The sequence below is a fragment of the Typopeltis vanoorti genome, chromosome 1 (assembly GCF_054136105.1).
Source record: "Typopeltis vanoorti isolate ZY-2024b chromosome 1, IOZ_Tvanoo_1.0, whole genome shotgun sequence".
NCBI lineage: Eukaryota > Metazoa > Arthropoda > Arachnida > Uropygi > Thelyphonidae > Typopeltis > Typopeltis vanoorti.
The window spans coordinates 65,031,105-65,052,823 of record NC_143549.1 but is presented as its reverse complement, the minus strand read 5'-3'; the positions used below and the strand labels follow the sequence as shown (position 1 = coordinate 65,052,823).

At 35.5% G+C, this 21,719-nt stretch overlaps 1 protein-coding gene across 1 annotated transcript in view; it reads left to right on the top strand.

The window, feature by feature from the left end:
* Positions 1 to 21,719, top strand: part of mon2 (Mon2 homolog, regulator of endosome-to-Golgi trafficking) — a 749,535-nt gene that overhangs the window by 676,023 nt on the left and 51,793 nt on the right. Inside the window, exon 33 of the mRNA XM_090397718.1 lies at positions 18,911 to 19,037. Within this exon, the coding sequence (XP_090253844.1) occupies positions 18,911 to 19,037 (127 nt within the window). The remainder of the gene's footprint in view (positions 1 to 18,910; positions 19,038 to 21,719) is intronic.

The following is a 21,719-nucleotide window of genomic DNA, read 5'->3' as shown; positions in this document are numbered from 1 at the left end:
ATGACAAAAACAGTTATGACTTTTTTTTTTTTTTTCATTCTTCATTATATAGCAGAAGCAAATTTTCTGCTAAGTAGGACACACACACACACCACACATTCACACATACTTATAAATCTCAATCTGTAGCACATCATTTCTGTGTGGTCCAGTGGTTAAAAAGAAAGATGAAAACTGTTTTTTTGTAACAACCAAAGGTTATAGGCCTTAGAGAAAAATGGTATTAGGAAGTACTTCCAAAGAACAGAGGTTAATGCATTGGAAGAGGAGGATGAAAAGTTAATTCAGTATTTGTTTAAAATTGGCTAGTGAATAGATGTGGAACATTAGTGCTGCTTATTTGTTTTCAGGCTTAAGGGAAAAAATGGAGGAATGGTGACAGCGAGTTCACTAGAATAGTGCTTGCAAAAATACCTATATAAAAAGTATAAGATGTAGGAAATAGTGGGAGATTATTTGCGTACCATACTAAATGTGAGAACAGTATTTTAAAGTTTTAAAGTACTTTTTTTTTAAGCAGAAGTTATGGATATGATATGCTTATACCATGAAAGGCTAGAGATGTCAGCCAATAAGGAAGAAAGAAATTTTTTCTTGGGTGGAAATCTTATGTATTATGATCACACCTCCCCATCAGAGCTCAGATGGGGAGATGTGAGATATTTTATGCCAAGTTATCTTGTTGTACTTGCCCACTGAAATATGGCGAGGAGATCAGTGCTTAAGTATTTTTTATGAAACAACCCATAGCACTTGGGATATTTGAGCTCTGCATGGTTGGTCAAAAAAAAATGTACATAGTTATACTTATCATTCACAGAAGTAAGGATAGAATGATAGAATTTGAGGTTAGTGAGAGGTCATTTATGAACAGAAAGGAGTATGGGTGAAAGCACAGTACTAAGGTATTAATTCATTGATGGAAAAAATTGGAGAGAGAGGAGACATGGCACATATCACAAAATGTAGTGAACAACCAGAGAGGAAATTGACAATCCAGATGCAAAGACTCGGGTAAACAATAGGATGATAAGTTGGTTTAGACAGAAAGGCCTACTTATCAATCAAATGCCCTGAACTGTCTAGAGCTGTATGAATTTCATACAATTATTTCCATAGCTTTTGCCAAAAGATGAACGGTGTTGGCTAAGTGGACTGTGTGGAAGTGGAGCAGTGATCTTGATGGTTAGTTTTTATTTACCTTTCTTCCTTCCTTCTTGGAATGGGTCAAAATAGAGACATATTTCGGTTTAGGATACATGCCATATGAGCTTAAGATAAGTCTACGAGGTGTGACAATTTAATTCCCGGAATACACCTGTAAAAAAACCTACATTTGGAACTATACATTAGTGGCTACTGTCCCCCTTTAAGTAGTACCCTTGTGCATTTATACACTGGTTTAGACAGTATTCCCATTTTTGGAAACAGGCCTGGAACTCTTTATCTGGAATACTCTTGAATTCCTTTATCACATTATGCTGGATATCAGCAATGTCAGAAAATCTTCATCCTTTTAGCATAGTCTTTAATTTTTGAAACAGCTAGAAATCAGAGGGAGCTAAATCAGGTGAATAAGCAGGATGATTTCAGTAATTAATTTTTTGGCCAGAAACTCTCTCATGATGAGTGCACTATGGCTTGGTGCATTGTCGTGATTTCTTTCAAAATATTTTGCATACCCAATTCTTCAGTTAAAATTAACCTGACTGTTTCTAGATTCATTTGCAATTCATCAGCCATTAATCGCACAGTTAATAGTCTGTCAGACCATACCAAATTGCACTCTGTTCACATTTACATCTCATTTTTGTTTTTGGCTGCCCACTTCTGGGGTCATCGTTCACATCTTCTCGCCCACCTTTGAATCTCTTATGCCACTCAAAGACACTTGACTTTTTCAGAGCATCTACACCATATGCCACTTTCAACAGCTCCAACATTTCAGTAGCAGTTTTGCTGATTTTCGCACGAAATAATATAGAAACTGATGACTTCACATCATTGGCCTTAGTATCCCATAATGCAAAGTGCATATCCTTACAGGTATATATAATGCTATGCATTATGGGAATGGTCACTACCCAGACCACTTTTGACCATTATTGACGTCTCATCAGTGGGAGCCAGATCCAGAGGTTATACTAATTTGAAGTAATGACGAAATCATAATTTCTTATACGAGTACCCAAAAGGTGTCACACCTTGTTATTAAAATAGTCTGGATTAGAGATAGTTGTTGGAAGTTTTTCCACTTGAAGAAATTATATACTTAGTTTAATCCTTTATCCAAGTGTAAGCAAATAAAGTGTGCGCCTGAAGTATTTTCAGGACTGGGCAACTTGTATACAGAAGATGATGACTTCTCATCACTTGCCTTAGTATCCCATAATGCAAAGCACATATTCTTGCAGGTATGTATAATGCTATGCATTAAGGGAAGGGTCACTACCCAGACCAGTTTCGACCTTTATTGAGGTGAAAAGGTAAAGGATTGCTCATCATTGACCTAGAGTAGTTAGTATAGGGGTGCAAAAGAGCCTAATAGTAGTAGGAGAAAGAAAAGACAGATAGATAGCATGAGAGATAGAGAAAAGCCCTCAGCTCTTTTATATCATCATGTAGCCGAAGGCTATCAGTTTTCGTTTTTCACCAATCTCATATAGATGAACAGTCAAAAGACCAATGGAAACTAAAGCGCAAAGATGACTGATACCCAAGTGGTTAGCCCCATCTGGAATTGCTCTCCAGTCATCCCTGTAATTGACTATAAGACCACATTGAATTAAGAGGATCAAACTATTTAAAAAACCTCTCATAGCAAAAATAGACAGAATTTTATCTCCCCCTGGTGAATATTGCCTAAAGTGGGTGGTCTACACCATCTAATCATAAATTTGATATCTCCTAGAATGCTTCTTTCTAAATACAAAAATCTTCTGACTGAACAATAAAATTTCAATGAAATTTCAATTTCATGAAACAATAAAATGCACAATACAATATTATAAAGCATTTGGATGTCATATTGCTGGTTTTCAAATCCATGTTTCTTTTTAACCCTCCATAAATGGTATTTTAATTCACTAATTATAAAGATTATAAATTCTCTTCCCATTACTGACAGGTGGTGGGTATTGCAAAAAAAATAACCTGTCCATTGTAAGCAATGAAATGCCCAACACATTACATAATCTATTCCAAATATGCAAGGCAAGAGGGGATCTGTAGAATGCATTTTTCTACTGTTTCCAATCAGTAACAGATGCCAGAGATTGGATCTCCAATGTTCAAGTTCATTTGATGGTATTGACTGGAAGGCAGCCATATGCAATTCTCCAAGCAAGATCCCTCCTGTTAGGGTATCCTTGGAACTTCAGCAAGTATTGTTGTCAGTACCTAACTGTGGAACTTTGCGGCAAAAGAGATTAAAAAATTAAAAATAAAGATTTCTTTATACCCCTTTAGTTAAGCACAGAGTGTTTTGTATTCAGGATCTCAACTTTTGGACATTTATAATCATTAACTGTAAACAGGGGAAGATAAAAACCCAAGTAGTGCAGGAGAAGGTTTGTACATGCGTGATTAGTCTGCAATATATTATGGATTTTTGAAGCTGTATTGCTTAAATAGCAGAATTTTAAGCCTGGAAGTCCAAATCTTCTTTGATAGTTGAAGAAATTCCCTTTTAACTTCTTGGTATCGGCTGGATCAAAAAAATTGCACAAGTTTACTATATAATTGCTTTTCTTCAGTTTCTGTGATGTCTGTAATATTTACTATGTACGACTGAGCAGGAAAGATTATGGTTTTGAGTACTATGGCTTTAGAAGAAAAGGAGAGTGCCCTTATTTTCCAGTCTTCTAACATTTCAGAGTTCTTGTGTATAAGTTCTTGGACTTGTAAGAGGAGAAGGGAATTCCAAGTATGATGAGGGGTTCTTTCTTAGGGGTTAATCCAAAAGGAATGCCTCCAAGATCCCACTTTCCAAAAACTTTTAATTTTATCTTGTCTGAATTAATAGTTAATCCACTGCTTTTGCTGAATTTTTCCAAAATACCAAAAAATATATATATGGAATCATTATCCTTCCAAGTTCTCACTACATCATCGTCATATGCTAATACCTTATTTTCCTTTATAGTTAAAGGAACTGTTATTTCTCACACAGCATGTGTATTGTCAGACTTCCTGTAAGAAAGGTTCAAGAACAAATGCAAAGAACGGTGGACTAAGAGGGCAACCATGCTTTACTCCCTTTCGAATTTTTACCGGGTCTGACAGAAACCCATTAACTAGGAGGCAGGTAGTTGAATTAGCATAGGCTCCTATGATAACAGATAGCAGCTTTTTACCTATACCAATTTGCTGGAGGATATGGAATAGAAAGGGATGCCGGACATTATCAAATGCTTGAGTAAGGTCTACTGATAGCACTGTCATCGACTGCTTTTTCATGTTAACTAAGCGGATTAGATCATGTAGCAGAAATAGATTACATTCTACTGTTCAATCTGGTACGTCATACACCTGTGTGCTTTTAATTGTTATCTCTTCCCACTTTGAGCTTGTTATTGATAATGCAGAAAAATATTTTGTAGTCAGTATTAGACAGAGAAATAGGTCTCTAGCTGCTGATTAAGGTGGGATCTCTATTAGGTTTCGGAATGAGGACAGTATGGCTTGCTAAAAATTCACTTGGTATGTGTCCTGATGAGAGAAAAGAATTAAATATTGTAACTAGAATGGGAAGAATAAAATCCCAGGCCTCGCGATAAAGTTCTATCCCTAGACCATCAGGTCCTAGGGATTTTCTTGTTTGCATTCTTTATAGGCTGTGGTAACTTCAGATGCTGTAATGCATCTGAAGTCTGTCAAGCCCATCTTAGATATGAACAGGAAAGCCATTAATGTTCCAAGAGTTATAATTTCCAACAGTACTATTGTCTTCAAATTTTTATAGTAATTTTGAAAGGAGTTATGGATGTCTTGAGTGGTAGAGATGTCATCTCCATCAATGCAGATTTGAGTGATAGTTCTTTCTTTGCGAAATTTTGTGAATTGTCTATTGAAGAATGCAACTGAAGGGCTATCTGCTAAGTGCTGCTCTATTCTTATCTTAAAATTTCTTTCTTCTACTTTTTCTGCCTTTCCACTTCAATCTCTATGTAAATGTTTCTAATAATGTTGCTACTTTCTATACCATTATGTTGGTTTGTTACGAACCAGCTTCTCTCTTTATACAGGTCTTTCAATGTTTTCCTTTTGAGGAATGCCTGTTCCTTTCCCCATTCTATCATATTCTGCTTTACTCCTTGTTTGAATTTTAACCACATATCCTAATTCCAGGTAACATTATGCCAATTTGAACAGAGGGTCTGGAATTTAGTTGAAAAGATCAATGAAAAATTTGGTGGAAGTCTCCATGGTCCAGAACAGATTTCTACTTTTTCCATGCAGTGGAACTGGATTATGATCTGACATATTGATGTCAAGATGTTTTATCTGAATTATCCTATTTATAAGGGAAGAAGAGATATAAATTTGATCGATATAAGTACAAATACTTTGATTCATGTACATATTGCAAATCCTCCATATGTCTACTAGTTGTGCATTGTCGAGACATGTTTTTAACTGTGCATATCCCACTTTTCCACTCCTGGGGTGTACTCCTATTTTTTGTAATGTGGGGTTTCAATACAATTCCAGTCTCCAGTTGCTATGATGTAGTGGACACCATATAAATATGGCTCAAATTCCTGGAAGAATTTTCATCTGTTCCATTGGATGGAGCATAAACATTTATAAACCTTATTACACATCCACAGTATTTTCAGTCTATTGTCAAGATTCTCCCTTCTGCATCCCTTTGGATATTATAGAATGACCCAAGGAGGGGAGAAGAATAAGAACTCCTACTCCAGCCCTGTTAAATCTTCTAAAGCCCCAATAAGAAAGAAGTGGATATCTATCTGTTAAACTTTTTATATCTTTAGATCTGCAGAAGTATTTTTGGAGAAACAAAAACCTGATATTATGGCATAGCAAAAGTTTTCATATAGTTTCTTGTTTAATTTGTCTGTTTAATCCTTGCACATTTAATGAGGCAATGCAGAAAGGAGATGCTATGATTAATGAAATGTCACTGGTAAGTCTTTAACTTCTAAATTTTGGATGAACCCGATGAGGTCTTCAATCTGTGAAGGATTGTGTAGCCTGCTTTTTGTGAACTGTTTTCCAGTTTTTTACAGTTGATCTCCATTATTTCAATTTCATAAGAATTGTTCCTGATTTGGAAGCTAGTTATTTTCTTTTCATGTAGATGATAATTATACTGAGAAAACTTTGAATCAGTAAACTTTATTATATTTTCTTTAATTGTATCTCTTACTTTCTCTTTATTAGCAAGAACTAGTTCTTCATAAACTAGTTCTTGCTAATAAAGAACTAGTTTATAGTTAATCCATAAACTCTTCTGAGCCTGAAGAGTTTTCATTCAATGATCCACAGCCTTCTTCATCTTTATATTTTTTAATACTTCTTTTTCTTTTAGATGTAGTTCCTTTTTTTAGTTTTTTTTTTTTGTTTATCTTCATTTTTTTTATTAATTCATCTTTCCTTTTTGATGATCTTTCTGCATATTAAGTTCTTTCAGTTGTCTTACATGCTTTTCTGTTTCTTCTCCAGTTTTTCCTTGTAGAACAGTTGCATGTTTTTGTGTTTCATTTTGTACCTGTTCAGTTGTTATACTAGGTTCATTATTGGTAATTTCAACTGATGTAATTTCAGTATTTTACTGGAAAAGTTGCTCCTGCAGATCTGGAATTTTGGGGCTAATTTCTAGCTGATTTGGTCACTTTTTGTGATTTTACCAAGTGTAGTTTGTTTACAAGCATCATCAGCACCACACTGAATTGGAAGATCCGGGAACTCTTCATGATGCTTCTCTGATATAAACTTCTCAAAACAATTAGGGGATATTTTGGTTTTCTTTAAAATTATAAAGTTATAAAAATAATTTACAAATAACACAATTTGTAATAAATATCGATTATTTAAACAATATCTCATCAATTACACCCTATCCATCCATAAGTAAGAAATATTTATTCATATATATAAAGTACCCAATAGTTATAATTATTTGCAGAAATTTATAATTATCCGACAGAAACTAAAATATCTCCTAATTGTTTTGAGCAGTGTATATGTTGTCTAATTGGCTCTACCGGTGGTGCTCTCACTTTTTCAGTGAAAGTTCTAAAAGGACAGGTATTAACGTGGTGTTCAGAACTTTCACATTTCTGACTGATTAACAATATGTCTGATATCCATGCAGTTGAAACATTTAGATTTTGGGCAGTTACCACCTAAGTGATCATATGAACAACAACACAGGCATTGCCGTTGTACCCCGGGATAGTTTACCATAACTCAAGTTGTACCGATATTGACAAAATTTGGTATGGGCATCTTCATATCCAATGTGAAGGTGACATCACCAGAAAACCAATTTGGATCTTCACCTGATAAACCCTTTCGTATATTACTAATCTTATCCAATTTGGAAAATGTCTGTATAAGAATTTCATTACTGTCCTCTATATATTCCATCAGAAATCTGTGCTGCCTTCGAAAGTAAAACCCTGTAATTGTTTGTCCCTTGTTTCCACATCTTTAACTACAAATAAATATTTCCTCGGCCATAAGGGGGGGGGGGGGATAATAAATCTTGTTTGCACTGACTATCTTTTTTAAAACCTTAGTTACCTGTCTTGCTTCTTCACATCTGTAAATTTCACTCCCTATAGTTCGCACCCTTGGAGGAATTGGTACCATTATCTAGGGTGGGAAAAAGACTATAACGTCTGCATTTGATTGTAAGAGGTGGGGGGGGGGTCTTATGACCTTCCAGTCATAAGACTGAGAATTAAATAATCCCGTGATACAGAAATAATTCTACACCACCAGAAAATGCTTTATTTGAGCTGTTTCGACCTCTATTGAGGTCTCATCAGTGGGAGCCAGACCCAAAGGTGATACTACCATCATCAACAATAAATTCCTGCCATGTACCCTCAAGGGATGGACAGGATATAACATGAAAAATTTGTATCATTATTAATTTCTTATCTACAATTTTCCTCCAAATCAGTCTGTTACCTGTCAAGACTCCAACATTATCAGATCTTATATTTCTATCTTCTAAGGCATTTTTTACCATATTTTGCTTGATGTTTGATGGACGAAAGGACTTATATAAGATGGATACAACAAATCAGAATAGGATAATTACTATAGGGCATCAAGATAGGGGAGGGACTTGAAGTTTGGGGGACACATTGCAAAAGTGGCTAAATCAACTCATCAAATCACTTGGTTACTGAAGAATACTTTGACAAGCAGAGACAAGTAAGTTATTGTTCCTCTGTATCGAGCCTTGATAAGACTGCATCTTGACTACTGTGCCCAGATCTGGGTGCCAGGGCTTCTTCTTGATGGGGAGGAGGAGGAGGTAGAGAGGATCCAGAGGCGAGTGACTAAGATGATAGCAGATCTATGGAATGAACCTTATGAGAACAGGTTGAAGATTTGTGGGTTGCAGACATTGGCTGATAGGCAGAAGAGGGGTGATATTGATTGAGACATTAAAATTACTGAAGAGCTTCTATAAGATTAATTCAGAGGATATTTTTCAGAACAGGTCTGGTGATGGGAGGACTAGGGGCCATCCATGGAAACTGGGCAAGAATGTGGTTAGCAAAGGTGTTAGAACTAGGTTTTTTGGATGGAGAGTGGTGAACGAGTGGAACAAGTTGTCAGAGTCTGTTGGGTGCCATGACTGTAAGTGGGTTCAAGGCAAGGTATGATAGATACTGTGTGGAAGCTGAATAGTTGTTGACATGATGCTTAGGGCCTTCCTCGATGAGTCTAAGGACTCCTTGGAGTTGCCCGTAATAATAATAATATCAATCCACCTATATTTTGGTCTCCCTCTAGGTCTGTTTCCTGCCAACCTGGCAGAGACCATATGTTTTTGTAATCTTTCCTCTCCCATTCTGTTTAAGTGACCATACCACCTGAGATTAGCTATGCTAACGCATTCCTGGATGCTGACAATGTCAAGTTCTTTCCTAATATCCTCGTTTTTAATGTGATATTGCCCGATGCCATCTGTGCATGCCCATAATCTTTCTCAGGACTCTCATATCTGCAATCTCTAGTCTTTGGTCAAGTGTTTTACTTGACTTATGGATCTGAGAGCTGGGTCAGATTGAACACTGTCTTGTATACAGCTAATTTACTGTTTTGACTGATTTCTCTCCTATTCCGTATAAATTTATTCAATTGACTTCCTACCATACCAGCTTTGTTGCTTCTGTTGTCTGTTTCCATATTTAATTTTCGTCATCATCAAATTCCTGACATGTACCCTCAAGGGGTGTACAGGATATGATAGTACTACATGAAAAAAATTACATCATTACTAACTTCCTATCTACAATTTTCCTCCAAATCAGTCTGTTACTTGTCAAGACTCCAACATTATCAGATCTTATATTTCTATCGTCTAAGGCACTTTGTACCGTATCAATTCACCTATATCTTGGTCTTCTTCTGGGTCGTTTTCCTGTCAACCTGGCAGAGAACACTTGTTTTTCTAATCTTTCCTCACCCATTCTGTTTAAATGACCATACCACCTGAGATTAGTTCTGCTAACTCATGCCTGGATGCTGACAATGTCAAGTTCTTTCCTAATATCCTCATTTTTAATATGATATTGCCATTGATGCCATCTGTTCACGGCTCTCAGGACTCTCATATCTGCAGTCTCTAGTCTTTGGTCAAGTGTTTTACTTCTGACCCAGCTCTCAAATCCATCAAGACCACATTCGTCTTCTTAAACCGCAGAAATCTGGCCTCTCTCAACACGGAATTGAAAATCCAAACCATAGGATCCATTGGGAAAAGGCTAAACTTTTACATAGATCTTTATTTAAACATGAACATTTATACAAAGAAAGTTCTGAAGCCCTACTACACAGACCAAACCTAAACCGCAACGACGTTCTTACTATTCCTAAAGTATGGGAAATTATCATACAAAATTGTGTTAAATAATTAACGGTTTTTTTTTTTTTTTTTTTTGTACTACTTTAGCACGTTATGCACGTTTTCATGAGATTCTATTGTAATCATGCGCCCTAACTGTATGTTATTCCTAATTTTGTTTAAATACTGTACTGATGATGTCCTAAGATACTTAGGATGAAATATTTACAATTAAATAATTTTCACTGTGGTTTATACGTGTGTTTCTTCTAATTACCTTCTCTCTTGGCACCTTGTCTTATGAGTTTTCCAGATCTACAAAACTTAAATACAGATCTTTGTTATATTCTCATGATTTTTCAACTGTTTGTTGCAAAGTGACAATCAGATCCTGACAGCCTCTATTTGACCTGAATGCAGCTTGTTCTTCACCAAGCTTTTCTTCTACAATCCTTCTCATCCATTTCTCAAATATATTTGTGAAATCTTACCAGTGTTGTGTCCTGAATAATCAAAATATAAGTGGGACAAAACATTAATTTATTCAGGAACAACTGACCTTGATTGTAGGTAGAGAATGTGGTGTTTTGACAATGAATGCTGTGTATATTTGTGCAAATAACACTAAAATAGAAGTGAAGAAATAGTTAATATGAAAAATATGTGAGACTTAACCTGTTTTGCAGGAAGTCTAATAGAGAAATTTATTTAGGGTGTTAATTTATTTAAAGTAATTTGTTCATGTATCATAAGAAAGCAAAGTGTATAAGCTAGAGTCCAAGGGTCACAATTTAGCCGTCCAGAATTACGTATGGCCGGAGGGAAAGTGAAGTTATACGAAAAGGAAGCTAGAACGCTTTCTAAGAAAATATGCCACACTCACGTGGAGGTGTGCGGAGCGCGGTAAACAAAGTGGCGAAGTGCATGAATCTCCGAAATTGAAGTGGGCAATATAAACGGCAATCTCCCCCCCTCCCCCCACACACACATGAGGCTTTTTGGTTCCTGTTTCCTGACCTCGTGGACGTTGGCTCTTGGTCTCTGCCAGCGGAGTAGATTCTAGGCTGGCCGTAGAAGTTATGAGTCGTCTGCTGTAGCATTCAAGTTAGGGTTAGCTATTTCCTCAGACCAGGAAAGCTATGCTATATCATGCAACGGTAATCCAGATGTGTGCCTGCGATACTAATGAAAGTCCTGAGCAGCACATAGCCTTTCCAATTCGGAGAATCTGGCCGTGCAGCTATCGTGTGTGACCCGGAGAATTATAAACCTTAAAGGAGCCTCGATGTCCAGACAAGGCTGAAGTAAGAACTGAAAGTCATTCTAGGAACGGTCATGTAGATTGTCATATTCTGATTTCCAGTTGAAGATTTATGTGCGAAATCTTTAGGATATTTTGTGTAATGGACTTATTGTAAAGAACTTTATGAACTATCCCTAATTTTAGCATTGACCTGCCCCTGTTTGAGAAATGTTTCCCTAGAAGGGATTTCTATAAGAGATGATTGCGATATGTTGTAAAATATAACAAGTGACCGTGAATGATAAAGGAGAAGCTACAAAAGCTAGAAATTTGTTAAATTATACATAGAAGTGGTCCAAGTAATTTGTTCATGTATTCTATTGTTAATATTGAAATTGGGGTCTTGCTAGCAACACAATAGAGTTAACCATGCATTTATATTCTCTCATGTATAATTTCTTGATTTAATAAATATGTTTCATTGCATTTGCCTGTGTCCAGCTTGTTATATGAATTGAAATAGCCACTCATAAAAATATCATCGAACCTAGCGGGGGGGGGGACCCACGAGTATAATTTTATATTTAGAGCCACGACTGCAGGCAAAGATAAAGAGAACAGGAGTTAGTTTATTTATTGTTGGAAGTTTATTACTGTGTATCACTCTGAGAGAGCCACCTTGGATAAGAGTCTCGTCTATCCTTAGTATTGGCTGGCGCAGTTAAAATATAAATTTGTCAATATTTACCAGTTGAACTGTCTCAGAGGATATGTTTAATGGCGGCGTCCCATACTTAGACAAAGCCCTAATCAAAGATTAAATTACATGTGACTAAACTTAAGAGCGGCCAAAATTTAGCTTGTTTAAAGAAAGGGAAATTTGTATGAGTGAGTAGGGTACATATAACTAACAAGATTAGATAAAGATATAAAGGTAACATAGTTAAAGGATATCCAAATGATAGAAAGGATAGGTTCATAACACCAGGAACACTCAGTAGAGAAATACCTCTGTAATTCTCACATTCAGTATTATTTCCCTTTTTATATATGGGTACTATGAGAGCTCTACTCCAATCATCCAGAATTCGTCACTCTCTCTCTGGGCCTTCCGAATTATGCAGTGCATCTAACTGCAAGACTTTTATACCTCCATACTTGAGCATTTCTGGTCGAATATCATCTATTCCTGCTGCCTATCCACATTTCAGGCTTTTGATGACTTTTTCTACTTCAAGTATGGATATGTATTCCTGAGAATATCTTGCCACTTTCCTGATATTTATTTTCTATGTTCTTATCAAAGTCTTCCCATGACTTTTGTTTAGCTAGTTTTGCACAGTGTTTAGCTTTCTTAGATTTTGTCTTTGTATTCTCTAAGAGCACAAGCTGACTTATTTGCCAGGAACATTTAATATGCTTTCTTCTTTTCCTTCACTGCCGCTTTAACTTCTTGTGTCCACCATGGAGTTCTGATTTTTCTATCCTTGCAGACAACCTCACCACGTGTCTCTCTGGCTGAATTAGTCGGTGTTTTCTTCAGGACTTTCCCCTGAATCCCAAGTTTGGGTCGCTGTTCTCAAACCCTTTCATTTTTTCTTGAATAAAATTTGTTTATTTTAGTCTTCAGTTCACATCTGAGAGCGACTCAACCTTTATTTACTTTAAAACTTTCTTACGTGTTCTTCTTTTTAATATGAAATTCAGTTTTATCCAGCTGACGACTAAATAGTAATCACTTCCAATTTCAAACCGTCTGTATACTCTATTGTCCTGCACCAGTGAGAAAATATCACCATGAACAATAACATGGTCTCTCTCACAAGAAAGAGCTCGTATCCTTCTCCCTTACCTTCAATCATACTATAATATTGAAACATGATCATATTTCCCTTCTTGGGCTGACCCATTGATCTTTCCTGGCACAAACACATCTCAACTATAGCTTCTGCAGCTGCCAAAAAACTTGGTGTTCATTTTACACTACACATTACTTCACAGCTGCTAACAAATTCCAATCTATAAAAATTCCAAATCTGCCCAACCATGGAATATTGCTCCCATATTTGTGGTGGTGCACTATAATCCTCTCTAAGATTCCTCTATTCTATCCAGAAGAGGGTAGTCTGGCTAATGATCCCTCTCTTACAGACATCCGGTTTCTGCCTTGTGCCTCTTATACTTTCATGGAGAGTGCTCTGCTTAATTGGCCGCTGTCATTCTTCCACTTTCCTCCAGAATCATTATAACAGGAGCCACTGCTAACCAATACCCTTTTACGGTCCATCTTGAAATACACTGAACCGAATTCACTACCTCCTCTTTCATTCCATCTACTTCTATCCTACCACTCTGCCTTCCACAAAGAATACAACCTTCAGCTGTTCAAACAAAATATGAACATATTCTTTCTTTTTTCCTCTTGCCCGCACTTGCACTAATGTGCTTATGGGACTTGTGGCTTTTCATGTGTGGATCAGATGTTAAAAAAAAAAAAAAAAAAGAGTTCTTTCTTGAAATTACCTTCTCAAAATCATATCACACTGGTGTCCAAAAAGCATAAAGACGAACTACATTTTTATACACTTTTATATAAAAGTGTATAAACACTACATTTTTATATAAAATTTTCATATACACGTATATGAAAATTTTTCATGACTACACCCTAATGTAGACATAAATTTATTACCAGCATACTAATAAATTATATAAAAAATGTATCATTTTGTTGAAAAATTCATACAAAATAAATTGCAATACGTTTTTGGCAACAGTTACAAATTTCCTGAGGATATAGTTAAGGAATTAATGTTCAGCGCTTACAGAAAATTATCTGGAGAGACATTTCAGTATGGAATATGTCCACCCCAAACTACCATATAGCTCTCATGTCATCGTACCATGCTTAGCACCAAGTGATTCAGGAGTTCTTGAGGCAAACTGGCCCACTCCTCCTCCTTCAGAAGAAGGATAAGGCCTTGTTTGTTTTTCTGGAGGAGAATTTCAAACAGCTGTAAAATTCGATGCAACGGCATAATTTTTCCAAAATTTTATTGCATCGACTTTTACAGGAGTCACATCTAAAATTCACAAAAAGTAAACTTGTAAATTTTATATGTAAATAATACTAACAGCCCATATAAATTAGCCCAGAAAAATTATTTACACATGATACTGTGTAAATAGAAGATATATGACTGTGTAGTTTAAGGGAAAATGCCCTAGAAATCAGAAATATGTTAAAATTTATCTATGTAAGTAATACCAAAAGCCCATGTATAGAGACCCAGAAGAATTAAACATGCTAAAATAGAGTAAACAGATGTCTTAAAATAGAAATTCAGGGGCAATACTTTAGAATTCGGAAATGTATTTGATGTTATCACTTAGTATTGGGTGAAAAAGAAACCTATTGTTACCAAAGCAGTCTGATACCGCTTTCAAGGTCAATCGCAAAAGAGGGCGGTATACATCTGCAGCTGTTACGCTATGCTGTAAAAAGGATTAAACGTACACTTCAGGGAGATCTAGAAGTCTGCGCTTTCTAGAAGGAAAATAAGAGTTTGCATGTGAAAGGTATGGGGGTCTCAGACCTTAATTCAAAGTTTGCGTGGGAATATCTGGAGTCCAAAATTTTTGCGCAGGGTCCCACGAGAAGCCAAATAAAAGAATCGACTATCGGCAGAGTTGACACCAGGAAAAAAGGAGAGAGTCGATCCATGGACTGTGTCGGATCCAGATGAAGTCGTTGAGGGTAACTGGAGGTGAAACCTTACAGAGCGAATAGCAGCCCAGGACCAGGATGACAAAGCCTTGACTGTCAGACCTTACGTCCCAGTGCCTACAACGCTGGAAGATCGCACTCCGGCCCCGCGAGCCATTCCAGAGGAGAACATGGTATCCATGAAACCTCTAAAGTGATAGACCAAGACCTAGCATAGAGGGGGATCCAAAATAAGTCTGGTAAGGAAATACAACTAAGTTCACTGTACCTATGGAGGAGTCATGCGAGTTGAATTTTGTTGCAAATCTTTTTTTTTTATTATTTATGATGTGAAGGACTGTTTAGAAAGACTGAATTTATAGAACTGCTATATACAGTAGATTGAAAACGTCTTCTCATAGAGAGAAGCTGTTTTTAGAGTAATTATAAAAAACATTAATGAAAATTTTGATTTACATTGTATTGTAAAGAACTGGTTCAGAAGAACTGACAAGATTATAGAATTAAGAAATATAATGTTATGAGAAGTAGTTTGCTTAAAGAGTGTTATATTTTATGTGAAGGTTGGAATTGGAAATTATAATTAATCAAAGCATGGAAGTTCCTATACTGTAAATGGGCTGATAGTTAATAGTTATCTAATTTAATTGTTTAATAATTTATGTCATTGGTATTTTGTTGCATGCCTAAGAATTTGTCCTATATGATGTTTTTTTCTAAGGTGCTTAGCTTAGAGAGGAGAGGAAAGTAGCATCCTTTTAGTGCATACCTTGTATTACTGTTTTAGTAAAAATAAACATGTTTGTTATATTTAAAAGGAGTGCCATCTGATCTTTTTTGCAACTGCACTGTTCTCAAAAAAAAAAAAAAAACGATAAAAACGATCCTGTGAGCGGGGGAGATTGGAATTTGGTACAAATTTTGAGTTAAGAGTTAGCCACGACTGTATATAATTATAGAGGAGGAACTTTACTAGAAGTATAAATATTTTCTTGTGCCATTTGGAGAACTTTAGTGGCACAGCTAGTAATAAATAAATAAATTTCTAGAGATCTCCAGCATAAGGAAAGAATACTAAAGGTAGAGAAAGGGAACTAAGATTAACTGAGTACATGAAAGGAAAAAGATAGGGTTAAAGCCATAACGAATAAAAATATAGAAACCAAGGATAAAGAAAGCAATGTTTTACAACAATAAGCTGGTAGAATCAAAAACCTCATGTTATTACACAACCATATGTCTCCCTCTTGCATCCCAAATGTGTTCTATGGGGTTGAGATCTGGGAGTGTGCTAGCTACTCAATTCAATTAATATCCTCTGTCTCCAAAAAGTATCTCCATTGCTTGTGAATAATGTGGTGTGGCATTGTCATCCATAAAAATAAATCCTTCACCTACAGCACCATGGAACAATTGAACAACTTTGTTGCAGTATCATTCACCAGTCATAGTCCCCCTCCAGCCCATTTGTTGAGGCTTAAGTGTTGTGAGGATATCATGTTGGCATTTTAATGGAATATTTTCAGGGCTGGGAAGGATTAAAACTAATTTTAATGCTTCCCAAGCATTAAAAGAAGCACTAAAATTAGTTTTAATCCTTCCCAGTGCTAAAAATATTCCATTAAACCTCCAGCACGATCCCTTCCAGCACTTGTAGCTTGGTGCATCTATTAAGCATAATGCCTCCTCACACCATGACCCCAGCACCACTGTATCTATCCCTTTCAAGAATATTCTCTTTCCCTTTCAAGAACATTCATATCTCTTTAAAGAAATCAGAGTAATGTACTCATTACAAATGACTCATCTGTAACGAGTACATTAAACGTTGTCTTGTCCAGGTTTTATGGATACAACACCAGTGGAAATGCGATCTACAATGAGCTGTGGATAAAGAGATGCAGATGTCTTGCCACAGTTTGCTGAGATATCCACATACCTGTGCAGAAATGGTGCTGACCTACTGTGGTGCATCTAATACATTTTGCTCTTATAACCAAAAATCTGTTTTCATGCTCCATGGTAGAGCAGGGGTCTCTTAGCAAACATCTGGAACACATTCCATTGGTTTGAAACACCTACCCAGAGCCTGGATACAATGCTATGTGAGATTACAAACTCCATGCAAAAGGATGTTACATGAAATAAGCTGTTTATTCTGGAAAATCTGGTACATTATTAGCATTCAAGTATTTGAGAGATGCTTGAACACCTTTTGTGCTAACTTTTATGCAGATTTTGTATTAAGTTATCATTAATTATCAGCCCCCTCCCCCATGTTCCGGACTGGTAGGCCGGTTCCCTTGGCTGAATGATTAGCATGCCTGCTCTCCAACCAACAATTCACTGGTTCAAATCCCACCATGGTCATGGATGTTTGTGATTGTCTTGAGATGGGAGTTGAATTTCATTGTGGGCCCTGACAGGATCCCAATGGAGGCATGGAAGGCATTGGGTTAAGAGGGAATTGACCTGCTGTGAGACCTGAGGAATGGAGGGAGGTAGTGGAGATGAGAATGCTTAGGTGGATGTGCGGTGTGACCAGAAAGGATCATCTGAGAAATTACTATGTAAGGGGAACAGTGAAAGTTACGAACTTTAGGAGCAAAGATACAGGAAGCAAGGTTGAGATGGTTTGGTCATGTGATGGGGGGGGGTATGTGGGAAGAAAGGTCATGCAGATAGATGTGCAGGGGAGGAGGAAGCACATGTGGTCAAAGAAGAGATGGAGGGAGATGGTGGAGGAGGACTTGAGGATGAAGAACTTGGATGTGGCTACAGCCCAAGACAGGAGGTTGTGGGGGAGACTCACTACAAACAGCGACCCTACTTAAGTGGGAAAAGCTGCAGAAGAAGAAGAAGAAGTGTGAGATCACTGTCCTGTTTATTGGAAGCCTGAAGTTTCTTGAAAGAGTTCCATGTTTGGTTTCTAGAGCATTGTTTCCAGACTGTAAAAATAAATAAAAATTACAAAAAATATATAAAATTGATAGGAATGGGAGAAAAAAAAAATCCTTAGCCCATTCACAGTACAAACGTACTATAGTTTTACTTATAACTTTTCACAGATGGACACCACATTTAAAATAAAAATAAATAAATTATTCCTCTCCTATTCTATTTATATTCATTTATGACATCCTGGTAGCCATCATCATGAGTATTTTGAAAATCAGGAAACTGATTAAATCTAATTTAGTTTGTGCTTGGTTGTTTTAAATAAAAGTAGCATTAGTCTACACAAGGAAATAATCCAGCATTGCTATGCCTAAAGTAGGTTAGAGTAGATTAGTCAGCTCTTTGTGATAAGTCAGTGCTAAGAAGTATGATGTGGTGTTCTTTAATAGGAAGAGAAATATTCTCTCCAAATAGCACACTGGAGATGATTGATCCATCCATCCATGATAATGTTGCACGATAATACTGTTGCATGCTTGTTTGTTCTAGCAAAAGCAATCCTAAAGAGAATATCCAGTTGTTGCTGATTATATAAAATCATTGACTTAAAATACTTCAATTTTTTTGAATAAATAAAATGCTTTGCATTATTCGAGCAACATAAGCTGTTTTTACTAATAATAAAAGGTGTTTTTTAAAAGTTTTTTTCCTAACATGATGTCTTTCATATCTGCAAATCTAGATCAAAATAAGACTGTGGAGGAAGGTCACAAAAACACTTGCTCAGAAATATTTCCATCAGTTATATATTAGCTACACCAGTAGCATCTGGTTTTTGGGGCTACGTGAAAAGGGCAATATGGAATAGCCTCTAAACATTTGATTATTCTTTTGTTACCTATATTTTAGAAAATTACTAATATTTTTTTTGTGAATGGTCAGTAATCTCATAATCACAATCTCCTAATTATTCATTTCATTTAAGATTGTGCACCTTATCAGAGAAGATATCCTGCCTCACTCTAGCCAGCTGCCCAAAGCTTTCGTAATTCGCATTGTATCTCTTCTTAACAGAGGTTCAATCCATTCTGCTACCAGTAGTACCCTTGTTGGTAACTAAAGCATTGTATAAATTCATTTAATTTTTATTTATATTAAATATATTTTGATTTAATTTTTGCTTTCAATGAATGCTTTTTTGAACTATTAATCAGTAACAGTTGAATATTAAAAAAACTTCTCTGCAAACCAGAAGACTTCAATATTTTTTTCAAATAATTTATTTATTATGTTATAATTAATTAATTTTTAAATAATATTCCAATAATTTTTTTTAAAGAAATTTTAAGAATTTAATAGCAGCATAATCATTTGGGAACCTTACCTACCTTAATTTCTATTATAATTTCTATTGTAATGCAAAGACAAAACCCTAAAGAGAATATTCAGTTGTTGATGATTATATCTTCATTGACTTAAAATACTTTAATTTTTTGAATAAATAAAATGTTTTGCATTATTTGAGGCAACATCAGCTGTTTTTACTAATAATAAAAGGTGATTTTTCGAAGGTTATCCCCTAACATGACATGATGTTACTTCATTATGCAGTTAATAGTTGTGTGTATGTGTGTGTTTTGTTTTGTTTTGGTTCGGTTCTTCCCCAAAGTTCCAATAGTAGAAAAGAGTTCAAGGTATGCGATTTTTTTTTACAAAAAAAAATAAAATAATAAAATAAAATAAAAAACATTTTTTTCTTGGTTTAGTATCTTTACCAATATGATATGCCATCAGTTACTGACAAAAATTCTACATAAGAAATTCACAGTTTTGGAGTTAAAAACAATAAGATAAGACAATTAATCTATAATAGTAACTTTCATTATATCTAATATTTTGCTAAATAGATTTGATTGGAACTTCTGAGTTGTACAAAGAATAATCCAAAATAATATTTTATATAGTAACCACATACACGAGAAGTTCTTCAACCTGTAATATATTAGTGTTCACAGATAAGCAGGAAGTAAAGAAAGAAGAAGAGACTTGTTATTGTTGAATTTAATAACCTGTAAATTTGTACTCTTCAGGAAATAATTCCAAAAGAGAAGTAGAAGGAATGAATGAAAAATTAAGAGAGGAAAAATAGTTATTCCAAAGTACTGTAAAGAAGTATTAAATAGCTGCTGCACGTGAATGCAGCAGCTATTTAATACTTCTGGGAATTACTGATACCAGTTCTGATAACTGTGACCATGAAAATATTTGTAGAAAATACAGGCAGTGTGAAAGAGAATAAGTGAATTTCTGAGATGGGTCATATCTCACAAATTCATAATTAACTAATTATTCTCTTATGTTCAAAATGAAGTAGTTTTAGGGAGAGATTCCTCCTCAAATATAGATCACCATCCAATAGTTATTCAGATTTATGATTTGTATTGTGATATGTTTATGCTAAGAAAAATTTGAAATTCGTTATCCCAAGAAGAGCAATCTCATCTGGTCCAGAGATTTGAGTACTGTCAAAAGTAAGATTGTAAAAAAAAAAAAAAAAAAAAAAATTTTTTTTGCAAGAAATAAGACAGGATTGAATTTTACTAGCATTTGAAATTAACAAAGTTAATTTCATGCTAATTCTTCAAATGAGAAAGATGAGTGTAGCATATTTCATTCAGCAGAATCTGATTATTGCAGTCACCTGTAGAAGGTTATCACAGTTTAAGAAGAAAGATCGACCATCGCATGTAATTAACTAGAAAGAAAACAGGCAATCCATGTTCAGAAAGCAAACCATATGATAAGAGCATATTTAATAGACCTTTGTGTCAAAACATAATCAAATACCTTAGAGCTCTTAATTTCTAAAGTCTTCCATATCTTTTGTCCAGTGGTTGGTGATATAAATGAGCAGATCCTCTCTTAATTGACAGTGGCAGAATCCATGTTGGTGATCATTTATTAGACAAGAGGCTTCTGGTTAGTGCAGAAGTTGAATTTTAATATTTTATCCATTACTTGAGAAAGTACTGAAGTAAAAGAAATTAGATGGCAATTTTGATGAAGCAATGATTTCTAAGATGTTTTGTCCTTCTTAGAAATCAGTTAAATATGGACTAATTTTAATCTGCAGTTTAGTTACTTACTACTGGCAGAATAGGAGATAATGAAATGGCAGTGTAGAATTGAGTAATCCTTGTAGTATAAAATTTCAGAACAATTGGAGAAATGCTATGCAGCAGCATCAGAGAATGCCAAACCTAGAATCTTGTCCTGATGTGAAGTTAAAAGAGGCTCTTTTAACTTCACATCAATTGCCTTAGTATACTATAAAGCAAAAACATTATGGGAAGGTTCTCTATCCAGCCAGTTTCGACATTTATTGAGGTTTTATTAGTGGAAGACAGTAACATAATTTTTTTGTCAAATCAACTTTGTAAACAAGTGAAAAAAAACTTTCTACAACTATCTCTTACCCACAGTATTTAATAATATGGTAAAACACTGTTTTTCTACTTGTATATATAGAAAATATGATTTCTGCATTGATTCAACGTTGGTTTTGGATCTGGCTCCCACTGATGAGAGCTCCATAAAAATCATCATCAGTTTGGATATTGACCATTCTCATAATGCTTTTGCACTATGGGATACCTAGGCAATTAATGTGAAGTCAACAGCATCTGTATACAAGATTAATTGTGAAGATCATCATCAAATTCCTGATGTGTACCCTTTGGGGGGGGGGGTTTACAGGATATTATGATAGCACTACATGAAAAAGTTACACCATT